Raw genomic sequence first — 14,447 nt, forward strand, 5'->3', positions numbered from 1 at the left:
CAAAGAGAACCCTAAACAGGGCCATACAAGGCTAGATCTGAGCCACCCTGGTCTGCTCCTACTCTATCCTCATGGGCGGCGGGCATACCCACAACAAGGCCCTCTCTCTACACTAGCCTAACCTCACGGGGGGGCGGGCACACCCACAAGCCTGAGGTTGATGTCTAAAATGAGAATAGCAATAGAGAGAAATACACAAATGATTGTCCATGCAAGAATCAAAGACCAAAGGAGGGCCAGTCAATCATCTGACCATCAAATGATTGTCCATGCGAGAACCAAAGACCAAAGGAGGGCCAGTCAATCATTTGACCATCTGATCGACGGAACCTATACTATTTGGGGAACCAACTCCGCTGGTCGACATTAGGATAGAGGAGATGTTCTCAGCCAACAGTGCCTCTAGCTTAGGTGAGGACTGAGCACCGTTGAGGAAGGAAATCAATAAAAAAGTACTGCTCGCGCTCAGTTTGTTTGGACCCCTCTCTCCTCCTCGATGGTCTCTGGGAGGTAGCTCATTGTCTGAAAAGCGCCAATATCACTCCAGAAGTTTGTCTCCCAAGTCAATTAGTATAGAGGAGATATCTACAGTCCTCAATACATGAGTCAACTCAAGGGCGAGTCTAATGTGTCGTGTTCTCTGCATTGTGTCCCCCTCCTGATGTCTCAGTTTGTTTTGACCCCTCTCTCCTCCTTTATGATCTGTGGGAGGTAGCTCATTGCCTGACAAGCGCCAATATCACTCCAGAAGTTTGTCTCCCAAGTCAGATAGTATAGAAAAGAAAGAAATTTTATTAGAGTCTTCGGAAGACCGATGGGTCTATGAGACTGAAAGAAAACCTGATACAAATCACAGTAAGGGTGGAGCTACTGAAACGAGCATCATCACCCGTGCTGAATCCTAAGTCTGATCATACATAATCAAATACATCTGGATGTAACAATGAAAAGAAAAGGACTGGAGCAGAGCGGAATCCTCCATATGTCATGTCCCCCTGGCTGGTGCATAGCCGATGATGGGACGCTGGTGCCCGTCAAGGGGTGCCGTGCGTCTCGGTCTCCTGGACGAGGCTCGACGCAAGATCAGAGCCACCGTGACTCCCGTGGGACGTATCCCGGGTCTAAACAATGACGGGAGGTCCCCCAAGGTGATCTGTGTGTCCCCTCGATGTCTCGTGTGTCATGCTGCGATCGTCGGGTCGGGGTCTCTGTCACGTCGGCGGCTAGAGACTGCTGGACGATCAATGTCACTCGATGGGAAGAACTCTGTGATCCTGCTCTGAGAGGTGTTTGATGATGTGGCCAAGCCTCGTCGCTTGAGTCAACTCAAGGGCGAGTCTAATGTGTCGTGTTCTCTGCATTGTGTCCCCAATTGCCTCTGGCTTGAGTCAACGGGGCAGAGGAAGAAGTTTGTGATCGTCCTCTTGTCAGACTCCAATGGGCCCTCTTGATGTCGCATTTGCAATCGAAGGAGTCAATTTCTATGCTGTTGGGCCTCTATAGAAGTTGGCACACATCGCTGATCAGGATGGACTGGAAAATCTGACAGAGGCTGGCTCAAGTCTGCTCTTGAATGTCATGACAATAACGCCCTCCAAGGATCTCATAATACACAGGGCATCAGATGCAAAGTTTTCCTGTATCTCAACCCCTTGCATGTCGCATAGAGTGCAAGATCTGTCTCATTGGGGTGCCCTCTACTCGTCTTGTCTCAATATGTAGCCGCTCAGAAGATACTCGGAACTGTCCAATCAAGATCCAAAAGACATGTGGGAGATGGAGCATAGCCGATCTCATGTTAACATTGGGCCTGAAAATATAATTCCCATGTATATATAAGACATAAAATCTCAGCTGCTGCTTTTGAAGTGCAACTTCCCAAGACAAGTTGAGGATCATGACCTTGGTTTTACCAAGGTTGACCTTCAAATCATGTGTCTCCCAAAAAGTTTGAAGTATATCCAGGGCCCTCAGCTGAGGAGAGAGTACAACCACGTCAGCTGCATACAGTAGAATCAGGATCAAAGATCCACCTAGGGTAAGCTCATCCACCTAGGGTAAGCTCAGTGTCATAATGGATGACTTGAACTCATTAATGTATAGGCCAACAAGGTTGGTGTTCTTTGAATCAAATGAAGGCTTGCAGTGGGTGCAAAAGTATTTTTTTGACAAAGATTTCAAGGAATCTACAGAGGCATCCATGGCATTTTTGTATGCCTATTGCCAACTTCGATGATAACAGAATGCTAGATGGGATTAATTACCCAATTTGGAAGATAAAGATACGGAGCCACATGGTGGCAAGAGCGCTCTGGAAGACTACTGATGGTGTTGAGGCCAAGCCCAAGGACAAAAGGATGCAGCAAGCACAATCGCGAGGGCTACAGATCCAGAAGAGATCAAAGAATGGGTGCTCAAGGCTATCGATAATCATTGGGACGACTGTAGATTCAACTCTTCTACACACTCAATTGGCAGAGACTGCTTGTGAGACCTAGAAGATATTGAAGGATCAGTGCATGAGCAACAATGAGGTGCTGGTTTTTAAAAAAAGGTGGCAATGATGAGAAGGCATTTATCTCTTCTCACACAAACGATAAAGCCAAAAACAGAAAGGATAAGGAAAATAAAAAAGATTCCTTAGGGGCAGAAACTCTTCAGAAGGTGAGAGTAAGAAAAAAAGAAATTGCTACTATGATGATCAACCTGGACATCTTGTACAAGAAGAAGGCATCATTAGAGTCAGCTAATCTAGTGAAACGAGAATTGTTCTTGGTGGTTACAAATGGTGGTCAGAGGATCTAGAGTCTTTGTGTTGAGAACGAGACTGTAGAAGATCAACTTCTAACACAATGTGAGGTACTCGAACACGCTGGTGAATGCCTAGAGATAAGAGGATGTTCTGACTAGTACTTCAAGGTACCTAACTAAATTCACTAGGGTATGTTTTCCCTTTGTGCATTGATGTTGATCTCCAATTCATACTTTGGTTACAATATCTGTGCCAGAGATACATTCAAGGCGGAAGAATTTGAAGCTGTCAGCTTGTCGCCATTAGTGTCACAGTGATGTTAACGGATATATACAATTGACGAGGAGAATTCTGAAAAAAAGATGAAAGGCATGATGCTGGACAGGGATGGTGACCTGATTGAAAACTTTGGGTCAGAGATGGGGAAGCCAAGAGATCATGAGGGATTACAGGTAACCTTGGTGGGCTTAGGAATTGAACCAAGTGGAGCTCAATAGAGCATGGTCCAGAGGCAGCTGTTCCAGAGCTTGTGTAAATGGACCAGTTACTGGATTGCCTAGGCTGAGTTTGTGACGAGGGTTGCTGTTCTGGCCGGGTTGGTTGTTCGTTTGATGGCCAACAGTTAGTGCCGGTTAGTGGAGATTTATTTGAGCAGCCACAATGATCCCACTATGAGGAGGAGAACAGATCTCACGAATTGAACATATCCCAAACCATCTCAAATGTCAGTCCTAGCAAGTAGTAACTCACAAGGTGTTGCATGGGACAAACAATTTCAAGGCATAGGATTGCCACAGCTTTAGACAAGAAAGAAGTATTAACCTTCCTACTCCCAAGAATGCCAAAGTGGTGTGGGTCACACCACGACAGCAGAAGATATGAGCATCATTATGCAGAGATAGCAGGCCCTAAACCGACTCATAATGATAGCTGCTCTCAAAACATAAATGAATCAAGATAGGATGAATGAATGCACAAGGATTACTGTTTGATCAATAGACGAAATATGAAAGAGTAGAATCCTTCCTCGATGACATAGATCAAGCAAAATATATTTTCATTGTAAGAAAATGGCCTTGTAAAAAGCCTTGTTGAGTCGTTTTCCATGCAATTACTACAACTTACAAATTTTATGCAATTTTTCCAGTAAAAGATATAATAACATCAAAGTCTCCAAGAATAGAACATGTATTGAGCAGACTCACCTTATGTTTCAGCAATCAAATGAAAGAATAGTGATTAAGATGGTTACTGTACTATGAGCCAGATGTATAGCAATATCTTGCTTGTATACCAGCGACAAATTCTAGCACCTTCCCTGATGTGCCAAGCCAAGCCAAATCAATCCCAAGATAGGGTTTCAAATAGCAGTCATAATAAAACCGAATATTCTCACAATTGCCTTGAGCTCACCTCCCAGTGATCCAAGTAATGGTACAGGCCTGAAGATCCTCTCAGTGTTGAGAAGAGGATACCTGTAAAATCACAAGATAGTTTATATTGCTTTTCCTGTGCAAGTAAGCCAAGAGAGCAAACACCGCAAGAAAGATGAAAAATAATTGGTATTATGGTTCTACCTCGTATAAGTGCTGAAAAATGGATCCCTCATCAGATACAAAGCGCAAAGCAGCTGCCGCCTTTTCAACTGCAAAGGACATTTACAGAAGGAAGATACCAAGTTCAACAAAAAACAATATGTACATTACAAATATATAATTGACTCGGCAATCATACAAACAACTAACCTCTTGCATTTCATCACCAGAGAGAGGGAGATGACCATCCTTTTGCACATTACTAACAGTTTCCAGCTTTCTTTTCTTCAGAATTCCTGCTACCAAAATGGCACTCATGCCAGTAATCTCTAAAGCAAATGAAGTCAACCATGGCTTCCATGATGTCAATCCATACCGCCGAATCAGAAGCACATATATCAATGGTCTCAATATGAAAAGACATTCTCCCACAACTGCTACCTCATCCGGCAGGTCCAAACTTGCAAATGAGAAAGATTTTGAAGCAACTGATGGTAAACCAAGCAACAACCCACACATTAAATGGCTTTCCAACAATTACAAATGCAGGCAGAAAACCACTACAGCTAACAAGCACAAAATGTAGATTATAACATTAATTAAAGAGATCGTGACAACATTCCCCCCCCTTTTTGTAACTTTTCTTTTTTACAAAATCCTGTAAAATTCCATGAAAATACAACTTGGCTCCCCAACTAAGCAACAGAGAACAGATAAATAGAGTCATGAGAATCTCTTTGCATGGATCCAAACCAATTATTCTATCATGTGGAGTTTAATTGGATGGCACGATCTCCAAACCAATTATTCTATCATGTGGAGTCCAACTCACACATGAGGAGATATCTACGGTCCTCGTGTGTGAGTCGACGTGAGGGCAAGTCTGTCATGCCATGCTCTCTAGGTCCCAATTGCATCGTGTCCCCTGCTGCCTGTGGTCCAGAATACCTGGGTGGAAGAGCCTATGATCATCCTCTTTTCTTTTCTTTTTGGGCAAAGGAATTTTGATCATATGATTTGTAAAGTTTTGTACAAACCTATGATCATCCTCTAGCTGGACTCGTCCTCCTGGTCTCACCTTACGATGTCAATGAGCCTTGAGTAGGAAGATTGCCATGCACCCTCGATAAGGATGGGCAAGAGATCTGAGAATCGTCCAAATCCACTCCTAAATAGACTTTATTGACATCAACGTATCTCATAGTACACTAGAAATCCAAACCCAAAGTGCTTCTCTCGCTCAACCTTCCACATGTTGCATAGAGTACAGATCCATCTCACGTAACCCTCCTCCCATACCTGCTCATGATCTCCTCTGTCCACCTAGTCATGGGATCAATAACAAGTCATGCTCATGATCTCCTCTGTTGTAACGCCTTCGAGGGCTTCTCTTGTTCTCCACCAAACCATGACTTTCCAGAGTGCTCCCCGAGTTCCCGTCTCATTGTCTCCTAAACTCCTTTGTTTCTTCTCTTTCTTTTGTGGAGCCTCTCTCTAGAAGTCTCCCCTGAACCCAATGCATGCTATGTGGACTCCTTATGATGCCAAGTGTCATTTCCAAGGCCCTTACCCTTTTAACCCCTCTTGGCATCCCTCTTAATGCTAGATCTATTTTGCCTAGGCATTAATTTGCGTGTCCACCGAAAAAACCTCCTTTGGAGATTGCCTACCCTTTCCCATGTTGAACTCTCTTCAGGTCTATCTTTCCACTTAACCAAACATTCTTGTCAGACTTCATTTCCAATGAGATTATCATCATCTCCTAATTTTCTTTTTAGCCTACTAACATGAAAAACTGGATGTACTCTACATCCCTCAGGTAAGGCTAGCGAGTTCTCCAATTCTTTTAAGTATTGTGAATGGTCCACAATACCTAGGAGACAACTTCGGACATTTACCAGTTTTTAGAGATTTTGAAGATTCAAGTACCTTGAGGTAGACTTTCTCATTTACTTCAAACTCCATCCTTCTACAGTGGGGATTTACATAACTTCGTGCTCTATCGTGAGCTCTTCTTATGCTATCTTTAGCTAACTTAAGCGTTTGATTCATATCTTCAAGAAAGTCTTTGACCGCTTAAACCTTCTCTTTTTCGAGTCCCATTGTCATTGGGACTCTTAGTTGAAATCCATACAGCATCATGAATGGACTAAAACATGTAGCTGAATGTTTGACACTATTATATGCAAATTCTAATATGGGCAAATATTGTTCCCAATAAGTTTGCCGTTTACTTACATATGCTCAAAGCATATCCTCAATTATCTGATTGACTCTTTCAGTTTGACCATTACTATGTGGATGATCCGTGGTGCTCATATTCAATGAAGTTTCTAATCTCTTAAACACAGCTCTCCAAAAATGGCTTTTAAATTTGCTATCCCGGTCACTAACAATACCGGTTGGTAGCCCATACAGTCTATAGATATGCTCCCAAATAGCCTAGCTAATTCTGGAGTTTTAACATCTTCATTGACAGGAAAAAAGTGAGCCATCTTGGTCAACCGCTCCACAATCAACCACACAGAGTTGTGCCCCCTCTGTGTCCTAGGTAATCCCACAATGAAATCCATGGAGATGCTTTCCCATTTGCCAGATGGAATCTTCAATGGGTGTAGGAGACCTCCTACCTTAAGGCATTCAACCTTATTGACCTAGCATTTATGGCACTTCAATACATAATCTTGGACATCCTTATCTATTCCAGGCCAAAAGAATTGTCTTTTCAAAAGCACATGTCTCCTGAATTCCCGAGTGTCCAGCACTCGGACTATCATGACATTCAAAAATAATTTGGTGCCTAATGTCATTATTATCCAAGACACATACTCTACCCTTGTAGAGCAAGGAGCCATCTTCAATAGTATATTTTTTCCACTTGAGTCCTTTATCACCAACTTGAGGTGTGTCGCCATTTCCATGCAACTCCTCAGTGAAAGCCCCTTGATTAATTGGATCCCTATTTCTAATTGCTTTCCATATTTCAGAGAAGTGAGGATCAAACTCACATTTTCCCTTTAAGGACTCTAGAAAGTCATTCTGAAATTGAGTAAAACTCAATTCATTAACAATTGGCATTCGGCTAAGGGACCACATTGAACTTCCCCTTCCGATATGTCAATTGTATATCAAACTCTTACATTAATTCAGCCCATCTAGCTTTTCTGCCTTTAAGCTCTGGCTGATTGCAAATCCACTTACTGCTCTCCTGATCAAAGCTCAAATTTTACACCATATAAATAGTACCTCCACTTTTTTAAAGCATAGACTATAGCATATAGTTCCTTCTCATATGCCGAGTAATTCCGTTGGCACGATCTAACCTTTTGCTTTCAAAATCCACTGGTCAACCTTTTTGTAAAAGTACTGCCCCAACAACAAAATCACTAGCATCTGTCTCAACCACAAATGGTTCATTGGGATCCACAACTTTTAAAACAAGAGCTGCCGCTATAGCTACTTTTAATTTGTCAAAACTTCTCTTTTGAGGTTCATCCCATATTAAGGTGCTTCCCTTCCCCTTAAGCTGGTCCGTCATCGGAATAGCAATCTTAGCATAATCCTGGATGAATCTCCTATAGAATCCGGACAAACCTAAGAATATCTGTAATTCTTCCAGATTTGTAGGATGTGGCTATTCCAATATGGCCCTTACTTTGTCAGGGTCCATACAAACCCCTTCTTGGGATATTATCTGTACCAAGTATTTCACTTCTTTTGCAAAGAATTCATATTTTGATTCTTTAGCAAAGAGTGAATTATCTCTCAGCAGCTGAAACACTTTTCGCAAATGTTCCAAATGCTTTTTCCTGGTTTTACTATAAATAAGAATATCATCTAAAAATACTACAGCAAATTTCGCTAGTTATGGCCTTAAGACACTATTCATAAGTGTCATGAAAGTTGCTAGAGCATTTATTAACCCAAATGGCATTACTTTAAATTGATAATGCCCATACCTAGTACGAAATGGTGTCTTAGGGACATCCTCTTCCCTAATTCGTACTTGGTGATATCCTGACCTTAAATAAATTTTAGTAAAATATTTTACCCCTTGCATAGGATACTTATTTTTTATGGTAATTTTATTTAGTACTTTGTAATCCATGCATAAACGCATAGTACCATCCTTTTTCTTTACGAGTAAAACTGGTGCAAACCAAGGTGAGCTACTTGGTTGGATTTGGCCCTTCCTAAGATATTCCATTAATTGTCTTTCGACCTCACATTCCTCCATTTGACTAAGCCTATATGGGGATTTACAAATAGGGGTAGATCCAAGAATTAAATCTATTTTATGATCTACTTCTCTCTCAGGGGGTAAACCATCAAGCAAATCAGACGAAAAAAACATCTTTAAATTCAAACATTAAATCATTGAAAAAAGATTTATACTTTTTAACATTATCAAAAACAATATTACTTCTTTCCGATGCAAAAGACTTAAAATCACCGATAAAAGTAAGTTCACAGAGATATACCTCGCATTCTTCTTGGTGTAGTAGTCGTTCCAATTCCATCAAACAAATAAGAGAAGAGTTGGGCACATCATGTTCTCCTTGAATCTGGAAGACTCTACCCTCTTTTTCAAACATAATGGAGTTATTAAGATAACCCTGCTATAAGCTATGCCCAAGACTATACAACCATTTTCGACCAAGCACTACATTTGTTCGATCCAGATGCATGATTTGGAAATCCTAGGCATCCTGATAACCTTGAATATCCACCTCTACACCATGTATCATGGTATCCCAAACTTTTTTATCACTGCCCTTTGCCAAAGAGACCACATATTTATGGGCAGTTGGACTCTCAGGTAATTTTAATTTCTTAACTAACGAGTAGTTCAATCGACCATCACTCTTACTCTTTGCCCCTTAATTTTTCCATGCATCCTCATTAAATCGTGAGAACCAAAGGTGGGCTGCCACATTGCCGATGATAGACAACACATGTGGGTGCTATCCTCATGATAGACCTCTACCTCAGTGTACTTTTCAGTACCATTAAGCGGCAACACTTGCACCGCATATACTTGTTTTTACGGAGGTCTATTTGGGACTTTTGCTCCCACTTGTTTATTTATAGGCAGTTCCAAGCAGCATGGTCTTTGCCCAAACATTTGAAGCAAAGATTTTCTTGCCTAGCCCTTTCATAATCCTCTTTCTTCAAGAGAGGATAATTTTGTGTTTGAGGTTTCTTAGGTGGTGCCTAAGGAACCTCCTTCTTGAAGTGCCCCTTCCTTTTGAAATTGGAAAATTTGTTGAACTTTGGAACAAAACCTGTTTGCTCTGAAGTTCCAACTTTGACCCGTTGTATCATCGTATATTTGGGCATACTTAATGGCTTCTTCAAAGGTTTTAGGAGAATTTATTCTCACCTCAACCTTATAAGTGCCTTTGAGACCTCTCACGAAACCCCTTATTTTTGGGAATTCATCTATTCCCTTCAACTTAAGGACTGCCTCCCTATAGTTCGCTATGTACTGGACTAGAGTGTTTTTACCCATAGTGCAATTGTCCCAAGCCTCCGACGCTCTTTCTAATTAATTTTCCAGTGAAAACCTCTTTTAGGAAGGCTTGTCCAATATCTAGGAATTCTATCATTTTCCTTGAGGCTCATCCACCATTTATAGGCTTTATTTCCAAGGGAAAGACTTCCTTCCACGACTTGATTTTCAGGAGGAGTATTCTTGAGTCGATGGAAGTCTTGCCACTTTTGCAAGAACGTATTAATCGCATCTTTATTACGCTCCTTTTCTTCCCCATTGAAAATTGGTGGTTTCAAGTCCTTAAGGATGTTAGAGGTTTCTCTAAGTCGAGAGGTCGACCTCTCAACTTGATTAGGAGGAATCGGTGATTTTTCTGTAATAGTTACCGATTGAGAATCGGCTAACTTAGTTATGGCTTCAGCTAAGGTTTTCAATTTATCACTGATAACTCCTAGTTGTGTTTCTATATTTTGCGTTCAAGTTTCAAGTTTAGTAAATTGCGTATACGGAATTCCATAATCATTGTAGTCTATGTCCTCCATTTCCACGTTATCCTCTTGAGTTTCAATTTGTACCTCCTCATGTGTTTCCTCTCCAGCTACAGTTTTTCCTTTCCTAGCCCTTTCCTCGGCTTCTCTAACCATATCGTCTCTTTCTGGAGTTCTCATTTTAAAGATGCGTATTTTACAAAAATTATAAAGCAAAGCGCTTTATGTCATAGAAAGAAAATATGATGCCCACTTCCTTGGTATTTGTTCGATGGTCTTGAATTCCTCTTCATGCTTTCTTCGATCCACGACTTCTCGCTTTCTTTTAATTCACAATCCTTTCGATCCCGCTTCTTCCGTTTCCCTCGATCTCGAACTTCGAAATCCTACTTTCTTCTTTTGCTTATGACAAGGTATTCAAGAGATTGGAGAAAGGAGTGAAGAGGATCTTAGAAGCTTGGAAGAAGGAGGGATTGTAAAAGGGATTCTAGAACCTTTAGAAAGAGAGAAGGAAAAAAGCCTTAAGGAGAGAGGGGTATAAAGGGAAAGGTGATGTGGCTTTTCCCAAAGGTTTTTTCAACCTTTGAATGACGTGGCTCTGTACTTTTATGGGCATCAAAATTAATATCAATGTTCCCCCTTGTTGATGGAGAAGAGTATGTGTTCCTCAATGACATAGAGTTTCTTTTTGGACTACAAGAGGACGAGGCACTCGCAGTCCTATCTATATTCGATGTTGACACGTGTCAAAGATCTTGGATTTTAAGGTTCAAAAGACTAGACAATGGAAGAATTCCTACTGATGACGCTAGTTACATTGAGGGATGTAGACATGTCAATATATGATTCACAAACTCTGATGCAAGCTTCCGCTTCCAAGATAGAATAGGAGAAAGCTTCCACCTCTTAGATGAAGCAGTATACATCATATGGATCCATCAACATTACAAGAGAGGAAGGAATAAAAGTTGACGACGCTGTAGTGGTAAGTCCAAAGAGGCCGATGTCTCAGACACTTTTGCCTTCTATGACAGTTTGATAGAAATGACATTTTCATCATGAAATCACATATTCTACCAGCATAACAAATCCCGAAATGCACGAGTCTCGAAGCGAACCTGAACCAGAAAGAGCTTGTACGGACAACCTGTAGCTAAACCGTATTGTTGTACGGCGTTGTCAGAACATGTGTGTGGCAAAATCCGTGCAGTATACGGACTATACGGCAGGGTATTTGCAAGTTGACTGTACGGAATCCATGCAGTGTACGAACATCGAGCGAGAGCTGTACGGGCAACACTCAGGTCGATGTACGGAGTCCGAACGGAGCAAGGGGGATTGTACGGCTAGCGGCGACACTGTAGTATGAAAATCCGTACGTAGTACGGATAGGAGAGCATGGGCAGTACGGCATCACATATGGAGCATGTACGGATTTCCGTACGACTTGTACGGACGGGGCTGCTGCACGTGCAAGTTGCGAGGTGAGGCTGTTGGACTGAGCGACAGAGCTCGATGTGAGGGAGGCAAGAGGAGTTGGTCCAAGAGCTTGTCCTGCTCTGATACCAAATGTGAGCAGAATAGAGAGCAAGAGCGATGAGCAAGAGTGAGAGTGAGCAAAACGCAAGTACACTCAATAGTGGACTGAAATGAAGTGAGTATAAAAGAGAAGTGAGGGGTTTTGTCTAAGTGACAAAAACCCTATCTTATCCACTAACCGTAGTTAGGGATTAGACTGTGGTTAGGGGAAAAACCTCATAGAGGGACCAAGCAATGCATTCACATATACTCAAGCCATTACTAAGCCCAAGGCTAGCCACTCTGAAGCAGAAGGTTAGACCACCACTGCATGGCATTACCCTTAAGGAATGTGGCTGCCTTCCTGATTTTCGAGGACTCTCTGAAGTATCCTCCAGCAAAAAGACAAGTCAAATTGTTGCAAGAAAGTAAGAGCCTTCATCCTATCTGCATGACCATTTAAGGTCTCAAACTTCACTGCTGCCCCCCCTTCCTTGTAATCCTTCATCTTGAGCCTGGGCTCTAACTGATCATATCCAGGGGGCTGCAAATAAAGAGGCTGCTGTCCTTGGGGTTGTTCTGGAGCTTGAAGAACACCCCCCACAGCTGGGTTTGGAGGCACAGGTGGTACTGGCTGAGTGTGTGACACCATGGGACTGCCTCCCTGCAGTCCAGGCTGTATCCCCACATTAGCATACAAAGAATTTGGGGCTGGCTGTGAGGTCATGGCCTGAAATATGGATCCTCCTCCAAAGTGTGTAGGCTGAGCTGCCCTTGCTGCACATCCTAAGCATTGCTACCATGCTCATTCCCATTTGGTCCCTGCCTCTGTGGCACTGCAAGTGGCTGTACCACAGATGTCGGAGGCTCTGATAGTGGCTGTACCACTAGTGTCGGTGGCTCTGGTAGTGGCTGTCCCACATGCATCTGTGGACCCTGGATGGGTTGTGCCTCTACCCTCGGCATCAAAGCTGGATTATGCACAATCTCAGCAAAACTCTGAGTAAGCTGAGTCAAAACTTGCAACACAAAAGCCATATGTGTTTGCATTACTGCCATAGCATTTGGCTGTACACTTCGGTAAACACCCAATGGAACTGTACCCACAAGATTTTGCGCTTGTGGAGCTGACTGCCCCAATGCATCAACCTAAACATTCTGCCCTTCATGGGCTGCATCTTGCACTCTTATTCCGGGGTGTGCTCCCCTTATCTGTGGCTCTAGCTCAGACTCTAAGTCTGCATCATAACCAAGCCTTATATGCTCCATATCTAAAAGCAATGGATGGCTGTACCAAAATCAGCAAATGCTTTCTCTACCCAAGCTGCCTAGGGACTACTCTGGATGATTTGATGAGGGTCCTAGCAATGGAACCACTGTAACCGGCCTTTGACCAACAAAGGGCAGTGTAACTCACTCTACTATCTCACAAATCTGAAATACAGCCAACTTGAAACATTGCCATTGTCCACAAACAAAACTCAGAGCATATAACTTCACTGCATAGCATCATTGAACCATTCAAGACAAGGGAGGCTAGAATGCCCCTACTCAAAAAGCATGAAGAGTGACACCTGTTGGCCCCAATACTTGGCGCCCCTTGCGGTATTTATTTAATTACTGGTTAGCTCAAATACAAAGGGACTCCCTTCAAGAGCTCACCCGTAGGTGCAACCCAGTACAACGCCAACCCGTGGCTGTGCTAGTGACCAATCTATTCTCTTCGTTCCCTTCAATAGCCATGCATAACACAAGTAAAACAACCGGACTGCATGCCAAGCAATGCATTCACATATACCCAAGCCATTACTAAGCCCAAGGCTAGCCATTGCACCCCCAAGAAGAGAGTATCACAACCAGTGCCCCAATCCTCTCCCGGGCCAATGGCAAGGCATCCAATCTTGCAAGACCTCAGTAAGAATGACAGTAGCATAGAGTAGAAAGAGAAGATGAGAATCCAGCCAACAAAAAGAGCCTGTTTCAGCTCGGAACACCTCCAGAAGTAGGTTGAATAGCAGACAGCAAACTCTGGTAGGAGGGAGCTGCCTATGAATGACTTCAAGCACCAGAAAGAGAGGGTTCAGCAAGCTGAAACAGATCCGCCATGTTTGCGACCACCAGAATGGTGATTCCAGCCCACCAGCAACTCTGTTTTCGATGCGCCTTGCACCAAGCAGGAGCAGGAAGAGAGGCGTCCAAGACTATGGCTTCAGAAAGACTTTTGTCACAAAGAAAGTTGAGAAAAGCTCCAAAAATGGCCCAAAATAGAGGCGTCCAGATCCGGGAAGCATGCCAGCAGCAGTAGAGAGCACCAAGGGGAGGAGAATTGTCGCAAAGAAAGCTCGAAAATCGACTTCAGCCAGCAAGAGGGAGGCTGAAACAATCCGCCATCTTCAGAATGAGGCTGGGCTCAAAACAGCAAGGAAGGGCTCCACGGCCTTCTAGGGGCTTCTGGGGGTGACACCTAGGTGCCACAAGGCAAGCAAAGAGGCCACACACAGACACATGTACAAAATGAGGCGTGGGATTTTAATGCCCCTAGGGGGTCAGATGGCACACCATGACCCTAATGCTTGGGAACCAATGACCCTAGTTTGTAGGATCTCTAGGGGGTCAGTTTTTAAAGAATGAGCCCACTGAACCATACTAATGACCTTGAA

The 14,447-nt window shown here is 42.9% G+C and overlaps 1 protein-coding gene across 1 annotated transcript in view; it reads right to left on the reverse strand.

The window, feature by feature from the left end:
- SSE1 (shrunken seed protein (SSE1)) overlaps positions 1-14,447 on the reverse strand; it is a 61,821-nt gene that overhangs the window by 15,607 nt on the left and 31,767 nt on the right. Inside the window, exons 5-8 of the mRNA XM_087384822.1 lie at positions 4,498-4,775; positions 4,330-4,397; positions 4,166-4,227; positions 3,958-4,070 (exon numbers count right to left, since the gene is read on the reverse strand). Coding sequence (XP_087240948.1) covers positions 4,009-4,070; positions 4,166-4,227; positions 4,330-4,397; positions 4,498-4,775 — 470 coding nt within the window. The 3' untranslated portion in view covers positions 3,958-4,008. The remainder of the gene's footprint in view (positions 1-3,957; positions 4,071-4,165; positions 4,228-4,329; positions 4,398-4,497; positions 4,776-14,447) is intronic.

The sequence above is a fragment of the Dipteris shenzhenensis genome, chromosome 14, assembly GCF_047967505.1.
Source record: "Dipteris shenzhenensis isolate YYH24624 ecotype China chromosome 14, Dip_SZ_1.0, whole genome shotgun sequence".
NCBI lineage: Eukaryota > Viridiplantae > Streptophyta > Polypodiopsida > Gleicheniales > Dipteridaceae > Dipteris > Dipteris shenzhenensis.